Source organism: Bos mutus, chromosome 5, assembly GCF_027580195.1.
Source record: "Bos mutus isolate GX-2022 chromosome 5, NWIPB_WYAK_1.1, whole genome shotgun sequence".
NCBI classification, from domain to species: Eukaryota; Metazoa; Chordata; class Mammalia; order Artiodactyla; family Bovidae; genus Bos; species Bos mutus.
Window position 1 is genome coordinate 285,207 of NC_091621.1, and position 24,650 is coordinate 309,856.

The following is a 24,650-nucleotide window of genomic DNA, read 5'->3' on the forward strand; positions in this document are numbered from 1 at the left end:
AACTCTTTAACCTGCCCTATATTGTCAGACTGACCTAACACCTGTCTGTGTTTGTTACTGCTTTTAATATCTGTTATAGAAATATGTGTGCACATGTGTGTTTGTATATAATGGTAGGGTGAGTATAGCAGCTTCCTAAAAGGGGAAAAGCAACTGGCTTTTCTGAAAAGACCTTTCCACCCCCACCTTTCTGCAGGCAACCGCACTTAATCCTTCCATGTTTGACTGGAACAGCTGAGAGAGTCTCTGGCATATCTGAAGGTCTCCAGTGGACTCATGTTGCCTCAGAGTCGGGGCCACCTTCCTCTTTTCTTGTGCTGATCCTGCCAGCTGTCCAAGCTTCTGCTGGAGCCCAGCAGAGGAGATGTTAAATGATACAAAAACATACAATGTCATGAAAGAGCTCCTTTCACTGCCTGTAGCAGTGTGACTTCATTTCTTTCCCATTTCTTTCCACAGCAGAAGGATTTTATACTGTTAATCCTAACACCTGTCTGTGCCGGAGACAGTGAGAAGGGGGTGTGTGTGTGTGTGTGTGTGTGTGTGTGTGTGTGCATGCGCATGTGCGCAGTCCCCGCCCAAGAAGAAGTAGGGAAATAATACGAGTCCCATTTGCTTTTCCACCTCCTGGATTGGGAGTGTTCCCTCTGACGTACTTAAAGCCTGGAATATATATATCACTTTGGATCCTGGATACCTTGTGCTTCCTACCGTTTTTTGTGCCACTTTAAGGAGCCTACGATCCCTTCCTTGGCTGTCATTCTCTACCTCTTGAGTTTCTGGAGAAGTTGTCAGTTTAAAACCAACAGTAACAGCAAACCTCTAGAGTAGTTTTCAGTCTATAGCTAGTAACTCCGTTGGAACTGTCTACTTTTCCTTGAACATTTCTTTTGTGTAGTGTTGAGTCTTACTGGGGTGGAAGCCTGGGCTGAGCCAAGCTCTTTCCTCGTCATCTGAGTCAACATACTTATCTGCGTAGGCTGGAAGTCAGCCAAGGATTTTTTGGTGTTTCCAGGTTCCTTTGGACAGGACACCCACATCAAACAAGGCAGAAGCTTAAATACTTTCTGTACTGTCTTTATCTGAAGATCTTTTCCCCCTTTGCTATGTATGGTGTATATTGTATGGATTATCAATATCCTGTTGTCCAGGTAAGCTGAGGGTTATAACTTGTTTTCTAGATAGTACTTGATTGATGTGAGAATTTTATGGTGGGATGAAATGCTTATAAGCTTCCTGTCTTCTGACCTGGTACCATTCAGAGCATAGATTTCCCAAAGCTATTTGCTAATTTGCTGTAACAGGAAGTTTGATATTTATAGTATTGACGGCTGGGCAGGGGGGTGGTTGCTTTCAGTCCTAGAAGTTCTGAAGCTTCAGAGATTCTTGAGTGTGTGTGTGGCAGGGGGAAGGGGGTTACCCAACCCACGTGTATGTATGTATGTTTCAAATACTGGGCTTGGCATTATAGTTGTAACATAACAAAGCACAATATATATTATAGTAACTTCAGGCTCATTTTGAGTAGACTAGAGGCACAGATGGCAGTTTCCAACTGTTGCCGTAGTTGTCAGAGAGGTAATATACAGTAGAGGGCGCTCTCTCCACACTGAGCATTTTATTCTGTGATATTATTGCCATTTTAGTTATTTACTTGTTGAAATCCAGAATCATAAAAATTTAGGCCTTTATCAGCCATACTCTTGAATAACTATTTGCCTTTAAGTTAGTAGCAATATAGTGAATGAAGTTGAAGTTAAGGATTATGGATTCTGATTCAAGCTATAGTATTAAACGTCCATATTCATATTCAAATAACTTCATTTTTCTTGACTTCACTTGTATATAAAATAAAGATTTAACTAGGTTATTTTTCATATGTCATGATTCTTTGAAATATTGATTGTGCTGAAAATCTAGACTAGGAAAACAAAAATGGTCGATACAATTAATTCTGAATTATCAATACTATTTGGTTTCTCAGTTTGGTTTGGTTTGTTTTCATGGCACTTAATTTTTTCTTTCAGACAGCCATTTCTCTAGTAATTAGCTCCTAAGTTGTGGTTTTGACAGAAATGCCTAGGGTTAAAGGAAGTGACAAACCCCAGTTTATCTTATTAGATAGGTTGGGCCTGAAGGCTAAACCAAGCTCTTTTTAATTGGACCTATTGGATAAGTGCTCCAATGTAAACTCACAGCTCTCGTTCAAGTTGTGAGCTACCAGTATGGATGTCATGTGGGAGGGGATATGGTTATGTTTCTTTAACTATATTCTAGTGCACTGGTCTATACCATATGTTTTGTTTTAACTATATAATCTTCTATGATTTTGAGTTATTCAGATTGAGCAAGTATTTTCCATAATGAGGTTTTAAAGTATTCATGTATCTCATTTATGTGTGAGCTATTTTTCTTCTGGCATAACACAATTGATTGGTCAGTGTTAAAAGTGTCATGAGACTAGATTAAAAGCAAAACTTCTTACAAGTAAATATTGATGTGCTTTTGAAGACAAAACATCTGTGAACAGTAAATTTCTGAGACCCAGCTAGTAAGAGACTTGTAATAAATATAAGTAATGTAAAAAAAAAAACTGAAAAGGCAGAAATGTTCCCAAAGAAGATTGAGGTGTTTAAGATTTATGAGAAAAATAAATGTAATTTGTAAATAAATTTTTCAATGTAGAAAATTGGCCATTCCCCCCAAAACTAAAAGTGGTAGAGTGGATTAAAGGGTTGTTGTTTAGAAATTATGACATATTTGATAGTCTTTACGCTAAAATTATATTCATTTATGATAAAATGAACTTGCCACCCCAAATCTTTTCAGTCATTAAGATTTAGTACTGATAAATGTCGTGCTCAGGATTTAAAACTGCACTTTCCCAACTTTGCTCCATTTATTAGGTCATTCTATCTGAAATTAAGATAGCTTAGAAATGCAGGTAATGGGATACTAAAATTTAAGAGTACACTCTCCACCACATTGGGGAAGTTAGTGTGATTGAAAAATGAACTTTATGTTGAAGGATCCCAAACTGTCTTATAGTCTTAATTCTGTTAGGGTAACAGGTTCTTCCAGTACATTTATAAATGTTGGTGCATTTATGATGGCTGTTTACTCTCCAAACTCTTATCGCCACTATAGTTATAAAATTTGCTTTTTAGCTTCTGTTACATTCTTGTGCTTAGTTAAATCAAAGCTCTTTGTTGCCTGCTGCTTGTGGTTCTGTGCCAATGCTTGATGCAATTGGACATTATTGAGGTGGTGATTGAACAGTATTTTTAAAAAATTAAAAGTTTTGCGCATTTTTTTTAGATTAAATTTCTAGAATTGCTAATGTGAAGATAATGAAACAAAGTGAATTCTCAGCATAGGGCAATGAAGTATTTTAGATACTTGACTTTTTATTGCTCCTGTGGTTCATAAAATCATGCCTGTCTTAAGAGTGTGCAATTTAAATTAGTTATTTTATTAGTTATAATTTTTGCAGAACCAAATCTGGGCCAAGTCAGGTTAAAATACAGGCAGAGTAAGTAGGTGTAGAGGGTTGCTAGACATGATTTAAAGGATAGTAAGTATGGTCTCCCTACCCATAAAAAATCTATTTGAGGGAATTCCCTGGCGGTCCAGGGGCTTCTGCAGTGGCTCAATGGTAAAGAATCTGCCTACAGTGTAGGAGATGCAGGTTCAATTCCTGGGTCGGGAAGATCCCCTGGAGGAGGAAATGGCAACCAACTCCAGTATTCTTGCTGGGAAAATCCCCTGGACAGAGCAGCCTGGCTGGCAACAGTTCCATAGGGTCGCCAAAAGTTGGATGTGACTGAACTACACATGCATGCCTGGCAGTCCAGTGGCTAGGACTCCACACTTTCAGTGCCAAGAGTTTGGGTTCAATCCCTGATCCAGAAACTAAGATCCCTCAAACCTCACAGTGTGGCCAAATCAGAGGGAAATCTATTTGAGAAACTGTTTTTGAAATTAGTCTTTTGGATTGTACATTTACCGCCTCTGACTGAATGGTTAAAATATAACTTGTTAGGATGGCTACTGTAAAAACAAAAAAAAGGAAGAAAAACAGAAAGTAACAAGTGTTGGCAAGGATGTGGTAAGATTGGAACCCTTGTGCATTTGTTTATAAGAATGTACAGCTACTGTGGAAAACTGTTGGATGGTTCCTAAAAAATAAAAGAATTACCGTATCTGTGGTTCTGCCTCCTTAGATTCAACCGACCACTGATTGTGCACATATTCAGTAAAAAAAAAAAAAAAATCCCCATGTAGGTGAACTTACAATAGTTCAAACTTGTGTTCTGCAGAGCCCCACTGTATTTAATACCACAGAACCGTTTAAATGACTAAGACGGTAAATTCATATTATGTGATAACTGGTTGCAAGTTAGGGGCTCATCTTTTATCAGTTTTTCCTGAGGCCACTGTACTTAACCTGCCAATCACCTGTATTGGCAGTGGTTGTCATTTTGAGGTGAATAGAGCAGTTGGAGGGAGAAGAAGCAGAGTCTTACATTTGGGGGATGCAGCTGTGTATCATGGTTTGAGAGTTAAAGTACAGCTTGAGGATATTAGGCATCTGGAAGATGGAGAGACAGAAGTGACCTGTTTAATAAATACATTAGAGAATGTTAAGAGAATGCTGGGGGCTGTATAGAGTGCTGTAGAGTGAGCTAGACCAAAGACTGACCACTTCCTTGTGGGCAGATGACCTTGATGGAGAGGGATATATACATACACTTTAATTTCTCATTTTGAAGTAGTTGAGTACATACTATGTGCCAGATACTATGCCAGGCACAAGGATTTAGTGGTGGAGAAAACCAGCAGAATCTCCAGTAATTTACTAATAGAGACATGGCATATTTTATTATTGGAAAAACAGTACAGTTCAGTTTTCACAGATTAATCATGTATTTTCTTGCTAATCTGGTTATTAATAAATATGTTTATGTCCCATCCCTTTTAGTATTTGTCTAAGAACCATTTCCTTAATCTCTCAGAGAATACAGAGAATGTACACATAATTTCAATTGTATATATGACTCAGTTTAGAGTTTGGGATAATTTAAAGAGATTTAAAGAACATGTTATGCAACTCTAAGTTAATAGTTTATGAAGTTATATTTTTTAGTTTCTCTGGCCTCACTTATTTCTTAGTGTGTAGTACTTGTGATCTTGCTCTAAAGGTTTGATTTTGGGAAGACAGGAAATAAATTGAGGATTATTTGGTTTTTATAAGCATTTAAGGTCCAAAGCAGTTAATGTCAAATTTTCCTCTCACCTTTTGTTCTAGAATGAGTTATATATAACTGAACAGTGCCTAAGCCAGAGAAAATGAGCTAGGATATAATATAATTATCTGTAATTTGGCATCATTTATATTAAAGGGAATGCTGGGGCAAGTAATATTAAAGTAGTATTGTCTCAGAGATGCTTCTGCAAAGGTATTTATATCTGTTAGGTGTAAATGGTTATTTACACTTAGGATTATGGGTGAGGGGGCTGTGCAGTGAAGAGCTTTTATACTAGCAAGTCTTTACTGTCACAGGAAATGCCGTCCCTTTAATGTTGCCTTTCACCGGGGTGTTAGCGGCAGCCTGGGAAAGTATGCCTTCTGGTCAGGGGCTCTTGGACCTGGTTTTAGAGCATTGCTGCTGAGTGGGTGGGAGGTGGGGAGGTTGCGTCCTGTCTGTGCAAAATTGTGAGGAGCAAGGTACCTGAAGTTGTGAGTTGTTTTTTTTTTTTTTAATCAGTAATTGCTGTTTTGTCTACAATCTAAACTATTCTAATAAAGTCGAAAATAAGACCTTTCTCCCATTCTCTCATCTTGTACATCTTCCTTTCCCCTTCAGATTTCTAAAATGCTAAAGTAAATTTATAAATTTAAAAATATTTCCAAGTACTCTTTGGGAAGAAAAGATTGCTTTTATAGTATATTGATAACCACAGAGATGCTTTTTGTTCTTAGGTACCCTCTATGGATATACCAGGCAAGAGGTAGAAATCAAAGCATTACACAGTTTGATTTCATGAAACATTATCCACTAAATATTTAGGTGCTGGGTTAGGAACTGAGTTAAGATTGTGAAACGCAGTTCTTACCCTCAGATTGCTCACAGTCTGTTCAAAGTTATACAGGAACAATATGAACTGTGGCTCAGGTGCCAAGGCACAGGGCTAAGGGGTCCTGAACTCATGTGTGGGTGCAGGTTAGGGCAGCAAAGGCTTTTTGGAGCATGGGATGCCTGAAATGAGAAACAGAAAAGAACAGAGGAGTTGTAGAGGAACTAACCCCACACGGTGAAGTGTGGTAGGAGCAGAGGAAGGCGCCGAGTGGGGAGAGGGAAAGCAGGGGCTCTGGACAGTGACCTGAAGCCACGCTGTGTGTGTTAGGTGCCTCCTTAACTGTTAGGACTGTCCCGCTTGTTAGGCTGTGGGCAGTAATTGAGGATTTTAACCAGGGAAGTGGCATGATGAGATTTCAAGCCCTGGCAGTGGTGAGAGGCCTGCACAGGAAGAGAGTTAGACCAAAGGCAGAGAGCTAGTAGGAGGCTGAATGCAAAATAATAAGGTCAGAGCCGAATTTGTGGTGCCAGGCTGAAAAGAAAGGGCAGATTTCAGAGAAATCAAAAGGACTTGCATTTGGTTTGGTGTGGTATCAGGTGAGAAGGAGGAGTTCTGGAAGGTCTCCAGACTTTCCATCAGATTTGGGTTTAAATCTGGGCACTTCGGCTTGCCAGCTCGGGTGACTTTGGGTGAGATACTTAGCTTCACCTCCTCTTAGTTCCCTCCTTTCTGCAAAGGAGATTAAAACGTCTTGTCCTGAGGATGAAGTGAGCTAAGAATATATGTAGTGTCCTGATAAGAAGCCACCACAGAGTAAGTTTTCAAGAAATGATACCTCTTACCGGTTCGCAAGTTTAACCACATTTCACCAAGTAAGACATGGCAGAGTGAGCCCTAGAATCCAGGCTTCACACACACAGGAATGTTTATCTCCTTTGTCAATTACTGTGCACCCCCAGTGCCTGGCACATGATAGACACTCAGATGTTTGCTAAATGAATTATTGATTCCATTTTGAGAATTTAATTTGGACTTTTAAAATAGAGAAATATGTTGAATATCTAAACGATAGTAACCATTGTTCTGCATTTGAAATTTGGTCTGGAGTTCAGGAGAGATGTCTGGAATGAACATAGCAATGTGGGGGGTCACCAAGGTCAGTGGGTAGTAGTTGAAGCAGTGGAGTGGTTACACCACCCAGAGCAAGCATGTTGGTCAACAGAAGGCCTTGGGAATTAAGGACCATTGCCTAACTTTTTTGAGTTGTGTACCTTTTTGAAAATCTGATGAATACCGTAAATCCTCTCTGCACAGAATTGCACATAAGAAAACAAATTTCCACTGGGCTACCTGTGTGAGGAACTATATAGTCAGTACCTTGGTTAAGGACCTGTGGTATGTAGTTATGCTATGCTAAGTCACTTCAGTCATTTCTGACTCTGTGCGACCCCATAGACGGCAGCCCACCAGGCTTCCCCGTCCCTGGGATTCTCCAGGCAAGAACACTGGAGTGAGCTGCCATTTCCTTCTCCAGTGCATGAAAGTGAAAGTGAAGTCGCTCAGTCATGTCCAACTCTTAGCGACCCCATGGATTGCAGCCTAACAGGCTCCTCTGTCCATGGGATTTTCCAAGGAAGAGTACTGGAGTGGGGTGCCATTGCCTTCTCCAGTGTGTAGTTAAAGAGGTCTGAAGATGGCATGTCAAACAATACCAACGTTGAAGGTTGGCAGTTAAAGCTATGATTTTTCCAGTAGTCATGTACGGATGTGAGAGTTGGACCATAAAGAAGGCTGAGCACCGAATTAATGCTTTCAAATTGTGGTTCTGGAAAAGACTCTTGAGAATCCCTTGGACAGCAAGGAGATCAAACCAGTCAATCCTAAAAGAAATCAACCGTGAATATTCATTGGAAGGACTTACGCTAAAGCTCCAGTACTTTGGCCACCTAATTTGAAGAGCTGACTCATTGGAAAAGCACTTGATGATACTGGGAAAGATTGAGAACAGGAGGAGAAGGCGGCAACAAAGAATGAGATGGTTAGACGGCATCTCTGATTCAATGGACATGATTATGATGAGCAAACTCCGGGAGATAGTGAAGCAAACTCCGGGAGATAGTGAAGGACGGGGAAACCTGTCGTGCTGCAGTCCACCGCGTCCCAGAGTCAGACACTACTTAGTGACTAAACAACAACAATAACAGAGGAAGAAGAGTAAGATGGGGAAGCGAGTGAACAGGGAAAGAGGAGAATCAGGAAAGACTGGTGTCATTTGAAGCTGAGAATAAAAGTTTCCAAAAGGAGGGAGTGCCAGATGCCAAAGAAGAAGATATAACCTGTCCATTGAATTAGGCCGTCTGAGGTCTTTCTTTGGTGACTTTGATAAGATCAATTTCCACTGAGTGTTATGGGGGAAAGGAAGCTAGAGTTCCGGGGATTACATGAAGCCCTCAGGAAACAATGAAGACATTGAAACGACTAGGAGAAGTTCATTTGTTTATTTACCAGATATTTATTGAGTACTTGCCATATATTAGGCCCTGTGCTGGAAGCTGAGGGTTGACCCTTGAGGGTGGACATGGTCTCCTCCCTTAGCTGACATTGATTGTCTGTTTGCCTGCCTTCCTCCCCAAACCCTTCCCTCCTGCCCAGAAAATGCCCTGAAATGAGTTTCTCCTTGGTACACCACTGGGCACACTCAGCCACCAGGGGACTTCAGGCATTTTGCTGGGTCAGATCCAGGCTGTTCAGTTGCTCTTCTCTCTCTTGGGCACGAGGGAGCAGGTTGTCCTCTATAACTACAGCCTTTAAAGTCAGGGACGTGCATCAGAATAGCCTTGAGTTTGTGCATTGCTCACTAGAATCAGTGAATTTATGAAAATTATTTTAATATTTTCAAGTTGATTATCTGCAACATAAAATACTGGTCCTAAGTGTGGAAAAGAATCATGAATACCAGACCTAAGGAAACCTATATCCTAGGCTTTTTGCATGTGGAAATCCCTCATTTTTATTAAAAAAAAAATCTCTTGGGGCGTGTTGTCTTTCCATATGTATGAAGGTTTGCACACTTCAAGACAGCTATGGTTTTCATAAGAGTAGCGTGTGTGTGTGTGTGTCTGTGTGATGTGGAATGAGGGACTCTGTCTTCTCGGTGCCCCGGGTTTTTGGCCCCTAGCACTGTCATGGGCCAGCGGATTCAGAGAATGGTATACAGTGATTCTCAGTTTATTTCTTATATTAGAACTGAAAGCATAATTATCTCATGAATATGATTTAGATTTTCCCCAAAGCACACTGCATTGCCCTTGCTTCCAGTGAACTCTTTTCTGCTTCCTCACTTTGTCTTTCCCTAATAGCTCAGTTGGTAAAGAATCCGCCTGCAATGCAGGAGACCCCAGTTCGATTCCTAGATCCGGAAGATCCACTGAAGAAGGGATAACCCACTCCAGTACTCTGGCCTGGAGAATTCCATGGTCTGTAAAGTCCACGGGTTCACAAAGAGTCGGACACGACTGAGCAGCTTTCACTTTCACTTTGTCTTTACAGTTTTTTGTCTGCATTTTATCTCCAGATTGACTTTTCAGTCACAGATTCAGAGAATGTAATATGTTCTATCTTCTAGATCATTTCTACAAATGTTAAATAAGAACAAGTCCAGAACTGATCCATCCCTTTTCTCTTAATGTTGTTCTTCCTGATGTTAAAAGATCCTATTCTTTTGAACGTATTTCTTTACACGTATACTAAAAGTATTCAAGTGTCTGTAACACGCCCAGAGTAGTGCCTGGCGTGTTGTAGGGGCTCAGTAAATAGCTCTGACTGTGCCAGGCTCTTCAGGTTGTTCGGTAGTTTCTGTGTTTTCCGAACTGTTAAAATGGTTACTAATTTGGATGGGAGCATAGGGTTGCAGAGTTGCACATGTCTGAGTGACTAACACTTTATGATGTTATATTGGCAGTGTGCCAACCAACACTGTTATATGTACATTGTTTTTAAAGCCTGGTTATATATTTTGCCAAATAATCCTCATTGAGACAGAAAAAACTTACTGTATTCTGTGTGATTTGTGATTTTTAATTTTGATTTTTTTAATGCATTTATTTTAAAAATAGGAAGCTTAACTTTGGAATTAATCTCTTTGCCCTTCAGGTAATCTATTAGAGATCATAACATAAATATAGCATAAATTATAAAATAAAAAACTTAATATAGGATCTTATTTATTAGAATACTAAAAAAATAGAAAATTGTTACTGTTATGAGACAAATATCATGAACTCATCAAACATTCACATAGATTACTTTATTTGAGTATTTAATAATACAAAGTAGGGAAGTAGGAAGATTATGACATTTATATTCAGAGGTCAAAGACTTTTCCAAGATCACTGATTTTCCAAGATCACTTATAAAAGGCAGAATTAGGACTCTGACCAGGGCTTCTGAACTGAATCACACCTCTGATGCTTTTTTTTTTTTATTATGGCTTTTTACTGTGTGTGTGTGTTCAGTCTCTGAGTTGTGCGACCCCCAGAGACTATAGCCCTCCAGGCTCCTCTGTCTGTGGAATTTTCCTGGCAAGAGTACTGAAATGGGTTGCCATTTCCTCCTCCAGGCGCTCTTCCCCAACTCAGGGATGGAACCCACATCTCCAGCATCTCCTGCATTGGCAAGCAGATTCTTCACCACTGAGCCACCTTAGTGAAAGTCGCTCAATTGTGTCCAGCTCTTTGCGACTCCATGGACTGTCAGCTACCAAGCTCCTCAGCAGACAGTCCATGGAGTTTTTCAGGCAAGAATACTGGAGTGGGTTGCCATTTCCTTCTCCAGGGGATCTTCCCGACCCAGGGATCGAACCCGGGTCTCCCGCCTTGCGGGCAGACGCTTTACCATCTGAGCCACAGGGCAGCCCTTAAATAAAACCTGATTTTTTACTAAGAGAACTTAAACTCATATTTAATAAACATTCTCCCACATCTCCTGTCTCTCTAGCACTGTATAGTAACAATAACTAGTAATAGCAATGACATAGTTTTCCATTGTATGTATAAGAAAGGTTTATGTTTTTCACTAGAGGCTGAGGAACACAAAAGGTGAATTCTCAGTTAACCAGAATTCGTAATGAAGCTGGAAGCCTTGAACAGTCAAATTAGTATCCACCCTACGTTTCATAAGCCGTCATGTTTGTAGACACCTTTTTCAGAATCCCCAGGTTTTTTACAGTGGAAAAAATATGCACTTAAATTACCTCCCTTCTCTCTTTTGGTCCTTTGAAGTCTTTAGGCTGATTTAGGACAAGCAGGTTCTTGCATATTTCCATTCCTTGAAAACCTTCCAGTCAACTGTCATTGAGCAGCTTTTCTCATCTTTTATGAAATCCACTGCATCTATAAACTATACATCCGTGGAAGTGTTTTTTTAAAAAATAATTTCTGTCTTATTTCATATTATCAGGTATTCTTAGATGGAACATTTTAAATCTGTACTAACTATGGTAGGCTGCCCTGAATACTTCCTGTGCTATATAATTAATGCCACCATCGCAGAATCTCACTCCTTAAAATATGCCTGCACATGGCGCCTGCCCTTGCCTCTCTCCCCCTCCTTCCCTCCTCTCCTCACACACACAGACACACACGCACACACACACACACATGCACACACGCACGCGCGCGCGCAAAGCACACACTGAACTGCCATTCTCCAGCAGGCCTGTTTCTGGAGTTGGGAGATGTCAGCCAGCCAGGAGCGGGTGGGGGGAGGAGGAAGAGGTGGGGCTGTACTCTGATTAATTACCTTAGGCATTCAGGGGTGGGGCTTCCTTCAGCCATCTGCCTGAGATATGGGAGGGAGCTGGAGAAGGAAGGAGGGGGAGAGACTGCCAGAGAGGAAGAGAAAAGAAAGGAAGAAACACTAGAAAGAAAAAGGAAGGAAAACGAGATAAAGGGAGAACAATCACCGGCCCTTAACAAGCTAGACTGGGGGGGGGAGGGGGGTGGAAAGAAAGCCGTGGAAGGTGTCCCCCCCAGCGCAACTGCTCTGAGTGTTCATCATCCATTCCCTTTGGTTTATGGAGAAAAAGAAAATGGTAACTCAGGTAAGATCTGTGTTTGCTCCGTTCGTTTCTTTTCTCGTTTCCGAGATCTAAAAAGAGCTATGCGGGTGGGGCAGAGTCACCAGAGTTAATTATTATTGTCTTTTTAGAAAGGGTCAAAATTATTGTTATCAGCTGGAAAGCTAGTCTGTGCCTGTTGTGGGTCCGTGAGAGAGAGAGAGAGAGAGAGAGAGAGAGAGAGAGAGAGAGTGTGTGTGTGTGTGTGTGTGTGTGTGTGTTGTATGCGTATCCTTTATTCTCCCCCTCCCTTAGCTCCATAGCAGATTCCTGTTTCCTGTTCTGTGCAGCTGTGGCTCAGGAAAGACCCTGTGGGGATTTGTCTACCTCTTTGTCTTGGTTCTGAGAAGAGGGAGGGAGAGAGAGACTGCAGAGGTAGGAAGAGATTCTTGTAGACGGCCAAAAAGAGGGGAGCGGGATTGACTTCCTTTTAAGAATAGCAGAAGAATCTGTGTTGTAGGGAAATCCGATTTCAGATTCACTTAGGTGTCTCCAAAGAGGCGATGGAATTGCAGTTTTGCTGCCTTTGCTCTAAAGGGCTTATTAAAAATGAAGGCTTGAAAAAAATACGTTTGACTTTCATGTCTTTGTTACTGCATGGTTTGTTTTCCATGAGAACTGTAGAAGCATCCAGGTGCAGCACAGGCAGGTTAGAGCCCTCCCTGGCAGGAGAGCAGGTCTGAATGTATAAGTGACAGTCACGGGGGCATTAAAAGACATCTGAAGGAGAGGGAGTAGGAAATGGAAGACCTCCCTCCTTCCCTCCCTCCCTCCCTCTCTCTGCCTGTCTTTACTTGTGCCAAGCAATATCTGCATTTTAGCAAGTCATTCCTGACAAACAGAAAGGTGAATACTCTTCCCCGATTTTCCCTGGCGGTGCTCTTTTTCCTTTTGGCCTCCTTCCGTATGATCCTTTTACCCGTTTTTCTTTATACATGGGTTGAGAGGAAATGATGCGGCCGTGATTAATCAATTAGAATCATTTGCATTGTTGCCTTGTAGAACTTCATATCCTTTGGTCTCAGACTTAGGATGCATTTCACTCCAGGTTTTATGCTCTGTAGGGAAATTTCATCACTGGACAGTGCTTTCCTTTTAAGGAGGTTGCCCCCCTTTTTTGTATTCTCTCGTCTGTCTTCCTCTCTAAGTCACCACCGGAGGGCGAGAGAGTCAGCTGGCTATCTGGATAGAGCATGATTTTAGGAGCTGGAGCCCTGTTCCGTTAAATGTTATATAATGCCCTGCAGTGCTGTTTGGAAGGAGGTAAAGCTTTAGGGAGGTTTTCCCAACATGACCTGGAGGAAAGGGAAGTTTCAAAGAATATGTCTCTGCAAAATAATTTTTCAACGGATTTAAGTTTGGAGATTATTAAGAGACCCCTCCCTCTTCTGGAAAGGGGAGAAACCCTTGAAATATTTTCTGTTGCAGTTCTTATCCCTTCATCATGAGCCTGATTAACTCTTTTGAAATATGCTATATTTAAAAAAAAAAAAGAGAGAGAGAGAACCTGTTTCTGGCTTCCCTTTGTTGCTTGGTAGATGATACTTCTTAACCTTGGAGCCCTCATTCAGTTTTCATTAACTTACCATATTAGAGGGTACCAGCTCTCTTCTTTCTCAGCTATTACTGGAGCCTTTTCAACTACTTGACTTTTCATTATATATATACTTTTTATGTAAATATGACTTGTTATATATATTTTTAAGTCAGTGAAAGAGTTACCTAAACTAGGACTTCTTATAATCAGAGGTTTTCCATGACCTCTTGGAGCCTGTCCCCTTCGTTTCTAGAGGAGCTGAGTAAGCACGTGCAAGCCCAAGTTTAGAATGCATAAGCGTTTGCACACTTAATAACTTGGTCTTAATAATCAGTATTTAAGAAAACTATAATTTTAGGAATGAAGCAGAGGAGATAAGTAGAAACTGGGAAGAAGGAGTTTGAGGGTGGTTAAGAATTCTAATAGATGAGTGAAACTCATTAATGATTTTCTCAGTGTATGTGAATGCTGAAGGGAAAGCAGGAGCTCAGTTTTTCCCACTCTAAATATATACAAATGGAAAATACAGAATGTCACACTTAGGAAGTTTCGGTATTCCAATGTGTTTGTTTTTTGTATACACTTTCTATGTTAATGTAACATACATAGTTGTTAATAATTTAGGGAAAAAATGAAACAAGTAGCCAAACAGGCCAAATCTTTATTTGTTCCATGGGGGTTTTGGGAGGAGGGTGAAGGGCTAGTTTTTGGTTTTTGAGCCAGACATAGGATCCCAGTGTTTGATAATGATCTGTCACGTAAAGCTTTCTGAGTAGAAAATGTCTGCATTGTTTATGGTTCAAGTTATCAAACAGTTCATGGTGGTATTTAATATCTCAGCAAGTATATTAGGAAAGGCATTTGGGTATGTTTTCACCATTTTGTCACCTAGGTTCTTTGACTTAACAAATCTTTGATCTGTATCCCATTTCCATCCCTCGCTTGGTGGAAGAAGGTGAAGGGCTTTCAGTGGATGACATTTTCATCACATGTTAGATCTGTATCAGTAGCTGCATGGTGTGCATTCATTGTTATTATATATGCTCTGGTTTTATAAGGCCTGCTTTTGGTTTATAATTCTCGGTTATTTGCAATAAGTTATCAAAGTTTTGCTTTAAAAAGAAAAAAGCAGATGGCCATTTAATTATGGAATTCTACTATAGTAGACACACATGCTCGTGTGATTTTTAAAAAAATAACTTTAGGTTTCCTTGTCATTCCTGTATATGTTGTAGGAGTATTTCACTGAGATACTCTCTTCTTTCAGAGCCTATGAACCAAAATATTGCATCTCCTCTCGTCTGTGAAAATAACAGTGTGGAATAAAAGGAAGGAGAAGAGAAATCATCCTTGTAATATGTGTCAAATTAGGCAAAGTTGTAAATGACCTCAACTCCAATTAATAAGGTTATACTATTTGCTATTGAAAGGGAAAGTATACTAGACAGAGAGGAAGATCTTACAGTGTGGACATGAAAGAAAATTTTTGTTCTCCTCTCTAGAGTAAGACTGCCAGTTTCTGTGGAACACAAAGCCCTCCCTTTCTTGGACAGCTCAGTGCTTTGCTGGCATTTTCTTCAAAATCTGTTTTCCATCAGGACCAAGAGGAGGGAAGGTGTTAAGAATAAGGGAGGTTGGAAAGGGGGTTGCTGTTCCTTTAAATAGTGCAGAGAGCCCACGAGGCTGCAGGCCGCTAGGAGTGTATTCTTTTGTAATGAATCACCACTTCCATTGTCTGCCATCTCCCCTCTGAGTGGCTAGATGGCCTAAGTCTTCACCTGAGCTGTGGCTAGTTCCCTTTTCTGTTCCAGGGTGGCTGGGAGGAGAGAAGAGGGAGGGTGTTATACTTTAGTTAAAGGCAGGTGAGGGGGCAGATATATTTTGCTTTGTTTCATTTTCTACTATCTTATCTGGATTTTTTTTTGTTTAGTTTTGGATTTTTTTTTTTTTTTAATGAGTTGGAGTAGGGAATCTGTCCTCTGATCTTGCTAAGCGTGTCCCATTTTCTGTGCGTTTTGACTGTCCTCAGTGATTATTTAGTCTCCATTTTGTGGCACCGCTTTCAGTGATTCCCATTGGGTTGCCCGCCAGGTCCACCAGAGCCCATCACACCCTTCATCCACAGAGCTTCAGTCCACACTGTTGGTCTTGGCACACTTCCACTTGCTGTGGGCTGCATAGGACTCTGGGAAGTTGGGGGGTAGGTGGAGATTGCGGGTTTGAGACTAATTTATGTTCCTTTACAATGAACCCAAAAAAAACCTCACTTTTTCCAGAGCTTTGGTTTCTTTCAGAATTCTTCTACGTTGCTACATATCTTCACTTATAACCATTTCCTTGCCATGGCCAAGGCTGGCTCTTGAAAAACACTGCTATTCTAAGAATTAGTCAGCTTCCCTGAAAAGATACCCAGAATCCCATAAATCTGAGCAATTTTGACTTATCGAATGGTTTTTCTTCTCGGTCACTTCCCATACCCCAAAACACACACCTTTTTTTGACCCTTTCTCTAAATTTTTTCCCTTTATCCTTTCTGCTTAGTTTTGCAGCTGAGACTAGGAAGGCTTAGTGTTTGACAGTCCGCTGTTCAAGTTTGTCTTGCTGTGGAGGACACCTCCCTGTTGAAAAGGAGATGCCTCTCCTCATCCTGGTCAGTGGCAGCTCAGAGTCCTGGTTTTGTTCTTGCATTGTTCTGATCTCTCCCTGAAAACCTTCAGACTCACTTCTAAAAGGTTGCCTGCCATATGGAAACAGTCTTATTTCTCTTCAGACTTTTGGTTCATGGAGTGCTCACATTTTAATTTCTCTTCATGTCATTCTTACCTTGGTTTGTTTCTTGGTCATCTCTGTGTGTTGTCGTGGTGATGATATAGCCCCCTGGCCCTCCTTCTGGTGTATAGTTGCTCTCTGGAATCTTATGTTGTTGATATCTCAAGCATTCCCTTCTGGAATCATAACTTCTCAGTCTTTTTTTTTCCCCCAACATTCCAAAACCGCTGTCAAATCTTTCTCAAACATTTCTAAACAGTACTTCATATGTGAAATCTAACAAGCACAAATGGAATGCTCTCCTGCAGGAAATGCTTTGTAGTTTTAAATGTATCCATTTCATTATTGGATTTGGATGCTTGACTTTCAAGCAGTCAGAAATGTCTGCTGTCATGATGTATTGTTTCCATTTCCCAAATACGCAAAATGTCCCTCCTAGAAGGCAGTGGCACCCCACTCCAGTACTCTTGCCTGGAAAATCCATGGACAGAAGAGCCTGGTAGGCTGCAGTCCATGGGGTCGCTAAGAGTCGGACACGACTGAGCGACTTCACTTTCCCTTTTCACTTTCATGCATTGGAGAAGGAAATGGCAGCTCACTCCAGTATTCTTGCCTGGAGAATCCCAGGGACGGGGGAGCCTGGTGGGCTGCCGTCTATGGGGTCGCATAGAGTCGGACACGACTGAAGTGACTTAGCAGCAGCAGCAGCTCAGTTGGTAAAGAATCTGCCTGCAATGCAGGAGCCCCGGGTTCGATTCCTGGGTCAGGAAGATCCCCTGGAGAAGGAAATGGCAATCCACTCCAGTATTCTTGCCTGGAGAATCTCATGGACAGAGGAGCCTGGCAGGCTACAGTCCATGGGGTTGCACAAGTTGGACACGACTTAGCAACTAAACCACCGTTAGTAGTAGAATGATTAAATTCAGAAAGCCTTGGAGCCAAATAATTCGTTAGAGGTCATTGGCAGAGTGAGCCATTTGAAGTGCACGTTGGATTTTGTCACTCCTGCGCTTTAAACCTTGTTTCCCTTCAGAAAACCCAGTGTCCTCACTCTGATCTCTTAAGGCCTTTGAGTGATCGGGAACCTGGCTGTGTCTCTCCAGCCTTATCTCCTGCTGCCCTTTGACACTGACATCTTTGCTGTTCCTTTTAACATGCCTTGCATCCTCCTGCTCAGAACTTTTCCTTCTGTTTTTCTCTTTAGTCATAGAAATGCTCATCTTCGAGGTTTCTCAAGAGCTCTCCTTTGACTTTCTTAACTCAAATTCCCCAAACTCTCCCTATCCCCTTAACCTATTTTCTCTGATCACTGATATTTTTGTTTGTTGTTACTTATTATTTGCTTGTTTATCATCAGTGCTACCCCACCTCTCCAAAGAATGTAAGGTCTTTGAAGCAGGGACCCTGTCAGAAGTCAGTTGTGTCTAGAACTGTGCTTGGCATGTAGTCAAAAAAAAAAAAAGAATAACTAATCAGCTAATCTTTATATATGATGTATTACTGTCAAGTACTGTGCTAAGTACTTTACCTACATTAACTCATTTTTAAAATATTTATTTATTTGGATGCACTGGGTCTTAGTTGCAACATGTGAGACCTTTGATCTTTGTCGTGGCATGCAGAATCTTTAGTTGTGGCCTGGGAACTCAGTTGAGGCATGTGGGTGGGATCTAGTTCCCTGTCCAGGGATTGAACCCAGGCTACCTGCTTTGGGAGTGTGGAGTTTTAGCCACTGGACTACCAAGGAAGTCCCTACATAAGATCATTGAATCCTCTCGTCAGCCCTTTAATTATCCCTCATAGGACAAAAGAAGAAACTGAGGAATACCATGATTAGGTAATTTGCCCCAATTTATAAGCTGCTAAGAGATACTGTGGGGATTCATATCCACAGACTGGCTTAGCAATCTGTACTCTTAACCACTGTGCTCTAATGCCCCTTGTAAGTATTACATATTCATATAATACTTGTTGACTGTGTAAATGAATGAATTTAGGTGAAACTCTCTTATTTACTTCTGAAATTTCCATCTCTTACATGTTCAAGGCTTTGATAGAATACTTGCAATAACAAGGAATTCACTAAATGAATTTAGTTTTCTGATATCACATAATAATAGGTTGAGCTTTGCCATTGGCTCAGTGATAAAGAATCCACCTGCAAGGCAGGAGATGCAGGTTCGATCCCTGGGTCGGGAAGATCCCCTGGAAGAGGGTATGGCTGAACCCACTCCAGTATTCTTGCCTGAAAAAATCCCATGGACAAAGGAGTCTGGCGGGCTTCATAGTCCATAGGGTCACAAAGAGTCGGACACAACTGAAGCGACTGATGACACACGTAATAACATTATAGCGTATGTATATTATGCATTAGGCACCGTGGTCAGTTCCTTGTATAATTCCTTTCAGCAGCCTTATAAGTACTGTTACGTCCATATTGTAGAAATCAGCAAACAGGAATACAAAGAAGTTAAGTTGGCAGCTCCAGGATTTACACCAGAGTTTGGCTTCAGCTTCCCTGTTCTTGACCGCCACTAATAATTACTGTTATTGAAATAACCTTTTGTTTTTGCATACCTACTTTGTACCAGTTTTATATACAAATCCCATGGACAGAGGAGCCTGGTGGGCTATGGCCCATAGGGTCACGAAGAGTTGGACATGACCGAAGAGACTTAGCATACCTGCACGTGTGCACATTTACATATAAAAATTGATTACTGAGATCATATGTCACTTGCCAATCTCTTTGAGGTAGGTGGTGTTTTTCCCATTTTTTTCCAGTACATTAAACTGAGATTCAAGAGGTCAAGCAATTTGGTAGTTCTAGGAACGGATAGGAATAGGTTTCAGATTTGAGATGCCTTTAATTCCAGATCTGCATATCTTCCATTATATCACAAACCTCATAGGTAAATCGCTCCATTGTTGGCCATTACAGAGTTGAAATACTTCCCTCATGGTAAGGTCAAATCCGTTTCCATTATTCTCTTCTCATTTCCTCATGGTGAGCTCAAGTCTATCTCCATTCTTGTCTGCTCCTTCTACATTGTTCTATCATCCAGACTCACATAGAGGGGTTTCATCTCTCTTTTTCATAAAACCCAGGTATTTGAAAGTAACTGCTACATGTTCCCTTCAGTCTTCTGTTTTCTGTGCTCATCTTACCCGCCTCCTTGAATTACTCCTCACAGATATGAAACCATATAGTTTCTAGAGTCTTTATTGTTCTAGTCTAATTATGACAATTTATATGAATGGTTTATCATTTATATCTAATTACTAAGTAGTTATGAGTATTATTAAGCAGCATATCTTTGTTAGGTTTGCTATGTTCCTGCCTGGAAAATCCCACGGACTGAGGACCCTGGTAGGTTGCAGTCTATGGGATCGTTAAGAGTCGGGCATGACTGAGCGACTTCACTTTCACTTTTCCCTTTCATGCATTGGAGAAGGAGATGGCAACCCACGCCAGTGTTTTTGCCTGGAGAATCCCAGGGACGGGGGAGCCTGGTGGGCTGCCGTCTGTGGGGTCGCACAGAGTCGGGCTCTACTGAAGCGACTTAGCAGCAGCATATCTTTGTTATAGGTTTTATTTTTTGACAGCATGTTGAGTTTACTCAGTTTTCAAAGTCTTTTGACCATGTAATGTTGTCAGCAGTTCACAATTTCAAAAATAAGGACTTATTACCCTCACCTCTTAAGTAGAATATTTGTTTTCTTCTCCATTTTAATGCACACTGTCAGCTGCTTGGTGAGAATCTACCTGCCTTCTAACTTCTAGGTCTTGCCCAGATCCCCCAAAGGCTACTAACACTGAAATTTTCACTTTTTAAACTTATTTTTTTACGAGTTCTGTTTTGAAGATGCCAGTTGGATCAACAAACGACATATTAAAAATCAGCAAAAATAAATTTGATCACCTCCCTTGAGATGTTGAAATTGTATCAAAAAAGTGTTGAAGAGCCAAAATTGGGAATTATAGAGTCTTTTAAATCAATAGCAACAGTAAATCATAATGTTCTATTTCTATTGAGAATAGAAGCAAAACACACCCAAAAGAAGATATTAAATCTGGGAAATTATTTTGATTTAATAATACTTATCATAAGTCAAATACTTTAGAAATAATCTTAGATTATCATATTTTGATATATTATTTTTTCCATCATTCCTCTTGAATTTTTTCAAAGGTTATCTATCAGTTTCAGAATATTAGAATAACATTTATTTAATTAATGACCCAGGAAATAAGTACAGCTCGACTGCTATTAACAGAAGGAAATACAGTTTTAAAATTTTTAACTTGGAATCATATAACTAGAAATATTTAATTCATTTAGAATTGCAGGATAAAGTTCTGCAATCCAAATTTTATATTTCATATGTAAAGGAATATTTAAGAAGAAAATATGGAAATGGAAATCAGTAATTACTTCATAAAATTAAAAAATAATACTCTTATATCCACAAATAATATAATTAGTCTTTTATCTAATATTATGAGGTTTCTTATAAGAACTTCTTAACAGATAAGCTGAGATTTAATTGAAGGAGATGGGATTTTGAAAGACTCAGAGCAGAAATCCATAAACTTTTTCCATTAATGACTAGACAGATAGTAAATTTTTTTGGCTTTTCAAGCCATGCTCTGTTACAGCTATTCAGTTCTACTGTTGTGACATGAAAATGGTCATCCAGGATTAGTAAGTGAATGGATGTGGCTATGTTCTTGTTAAACTTTATATATAAACACTTCTGAAATTTTAGTTTCATATTATTTCCATGTGGCACAAAATATTCTTCTTTTGAATTTTTTGACTATTTGAAAATGTAAAAACTACACTTAGCTTTCAGATTATCCAAAGCAGATGGTGGACCAGCTTTGGACGAAAGCCATAACTTGCCAACCCCTTACTTGGAGGGATGCAGTTCACCCTGATATTTAGTAGAGGGGAAGCTTTCCCATCTAACTTGATGACGGGACATGGTTTCTAGTAGCTTTGACAGGTCATCTTCAGTCCCTGTTAAGGTTTGCTTCTCTCATTTTTCCTCCTAGAAATCTTGACGATTCTTTTCCTTTCCTCACTTGCTTTCTCCCTCCACTCTACTGAACCACTTGAAATTCCCCAAATAGGTCATATTTTGTACCTTCCTGCTTTTCATATAATTCTTCATATTAATATATTATTTTTCGTATATTATTACTTTCTCCCACGTAATTTATTTCTTGCCTTAAAGATTCAGCTTAGATGTCACCCGCTTCAGAAAACTTGCCGTATCTCATAGAGTTTTCCCTTTTTTGTGCTTCCTTGGCATTGTGTATGCATTGTTCTCTTAGTCCATAGTATGTATTACTCTAATTGTGAATACATTTGTCTGTTTTTTTCCATCAAACTGTAGTTTCTTTTAGGATTGAGACTGTATCGCCTGTGTTTGTCATCATATCTAGTTCAATTTAATACTTCTTGATTGAATTAATGAATATTAACTTGTTATTTCATGACAAGTTCAAAACAGAAGAGTTAAAGTCACATACATTCTCATGTTTATTACTTAAATCAGTTAATGCTTAAAATATAATATCATTTTGGAAATGGATGTTTTATTTGGTAAGAAGAAAGGAGAACTTTTGGCACAAACAGCTGTTTGGGGAACACACAAATCTCTTGTAGATCTTCCAGTGGAAGGCTTCATATATCCAGAAGATAGAATGTGGGTAAGTGGCATAGGAGCTCTGGCTTGAGAGGTCAGGAAAGAGGAAAGGAAAGAGAGTATGACTCCAATAAGTGTAGAAAGGCAAAGAATGTGAAAAGGTGACAGTGAAATTTTAGGGACTGATAACCCATAATAAGTATACCAAATGTGGTATATTGACTGCAAGCTATCTCCTTCTCCCTTTTCCTTCCACTCAAGATGACCAGGAATAGATTCTTTTAAAAAGTTTAGGGAGGGAGTGGAGGGGGAGGATGCAGGTGGTGGGCAGGGAAGGGATCAGTTCAGTTCAGTTCAGTCGCTCAGTCGTGTCCGACTCTTTGCGACCCCATGAATTGCAGCACGCCAGGCCTCCCTGTCCATCCCCAACTCCCGGAGTTCACTCAAACTCACATCCATTGAGTCGGTGACGCCATCCAGCCATCGCATCCTCTGTCGTCCCCTTCTCCTCCTGCCCCCAATCCCTCCCAGCATCAGGGTCTTTTCCAGTGAGTCAACTCTTCACATGAGGTGGCCAAAGTACTGGAGTTTCAGCTTTAGCATCAGTCCATCCAAAAAACACCCAGGACTGATCTCCTTTAGAATGGACTTTCTTAGAAATAGTTTAATCCTTTCAGGACTTATTTTTAAGTTTTGTTAGATAGGACCAAAGCTGTGTTTATTAGTCTGCCTTGCTTTTGAGACAAGACTCTTCTTGGTACTGTAAGTGATGCTTTTTAAATTATCAGATTTTCTGTTCTCATTTTGGAGAACAGGCTCTTTCTGACACTGTGTGAGCTCTTAGCACTGTTGCCTTCAATTCTTTCAGTAGTTTCTCACATATGCTATCATTTAACTGAGTTCTTGAGGGGAAGCCTCTGTGGGTCTTCAGAGTTCTCTGTGCAGTTCTGTCTCCTGTGGTGCTCTCCCCTGTGACCTCTAGCTGTCTTGACTTCCCTGGACTTGAAGCTCTATCTTCTCAACTCATGGAGACCACTTCCTGGCTTCCCTTTTTGTGCCACAGCTTGAGAACTTTCTCCAGGCTTCGTGTACTTTTTCTGTTTTTAGTTGTTTGAGGTAGCAAGATAAATCTTGTCCTCGTTACTCCATCCTAATTGAAAGCAGAAATGAGAACACTTATTTTTAAAAAAATTACATGATATTTCATTTAATGTATTCCTAATTTATGAATGAAAAATCAGCTGAACAGTAATTTCAAGCAGTGTTGGAGGAGAATGCATATGATGCAAAAGAATAATTAAAATACCAAGATAGAATATGGTAAATTATGTGGATATGATGTCCATAAAGTACCTTTAGAAGTTCAGATGAGAAAAGAATTAGTTTGAGGAGTTTGGCAGAAAGGGAAGGAGAAAAGCTATGGCATATTGTGTGTGTGTGTTAGGTAAGATATTAAGTAGATCTAGAAGCAAATTTTTGAGTATTAAGTGAGACTCAGTGGTGGAATAATGTCAGAGAGAGTCTAGGACTGGTCTAATCACCGTTGAAGATAGTTTTTTAAGAATACATGGACAAGATCACAGGAAGAATCGGGTTTCTGTGTTTTTGTAGTTGAGCATGATTTGTGGTCTGTTGTGGAAAAGGAGAGAGATGCCTTTGTCCTATGGATTCCCTGTCATTGCAGTCCTAGCAGAAGAGGAAGGGAGAAAAGTCAGCATACCATCTGCTTACTTCAGCAGTGGAGAAAACTGGGCACTGTGGTCAGTGAAAATGATGAGCGCTGGTCTGAGATCTATGAATCTTTAGAAATCCTATAGTAGGCAGCCTTTAGGCTTTCAGCCATTGCTATTTAAATGGTTTTCAGGTTATCTAGACATTGAAGTGGGGCGGGGGTGCTGTTGAACTAAACATGTACCTGCTAGAGAAGGTGAGTGGTGTGGCTCTGGGTGGAGCTTTCTTGAGTTGGAATGGTTGCCTGTCGCTTACTTGTGCAGTAACTGTGAACAGAAGTTCAGCCAAATATATGCTTTTATCATTTTCTCTCTTGAGGAACCAAGAGACATTTTGGAAAAACTGGGAATATATGTGTTCTGTTTGGGTTCATTTCACTTAGCCTATATTTTATATAAAGCTTTTAGTAAAAAGAATATGAACCAAACACCACCACCCCCCAACATTGGTAGTGATATTGCTATTGTGTGAAAAAGAACTTGAAGAACTTTAAAGTTATAACTCAACTCTTAGGTTTATATCGTGGACTGTATATTCTTTCCCCCTTTTTTCTTCTTCCTTCACAAAAGGTATTTATTATTTCTACTACTTTTTTTTTAGCCAAAAGCAAAGAATTTTGTATACATGCTCTCAGTTAATTCTTGTAGATACCCCACTGGGTAGCTATCTTCATTTTACAAATAAAAGTATTGAGGAATTGAGAAGTTAAGAGACTTGTCCCCAGTCACACAGCCGTACATGGCAAAGCCTGGGTTTGAATCC

At 40.2% G+C, this 24,650-nt stretch overlaps 1 protein-coding gene across 24 annotated transcripts in view; it reads left to right on the forward strand.

Annotated features, from left to right (window-relative positions):
* Positions 1-24,650, forward strand: part of RBFOX2 (RNA binding fox-1 homolog 2) — a 293,244-nt gene that overhangs the window by 181,959 nt on the left and 86,635 nt on the right. The window contains exon 1 of one of the 24 annotated variants that reach the window (XM_070370182.1): positions 634-1,151. The exons of 22 other annotated variants lie outside the window; for them this stretch is intronic. In XM_070370182.1, the coding sequence (XP_070226283.1) occupies positions 1,107-1,151 (45 nt within the window). In that variant the 5' untranslated portion in view covers positions 634-1,106. Of the gene's footprint in view, positions 1-633; positions 1,152-11,931; positions 12,182-24,650 lie in introns of those variants that run through there. One more of the 24 variants, XM_070370183.1, reaches the window with a different exon arrangement.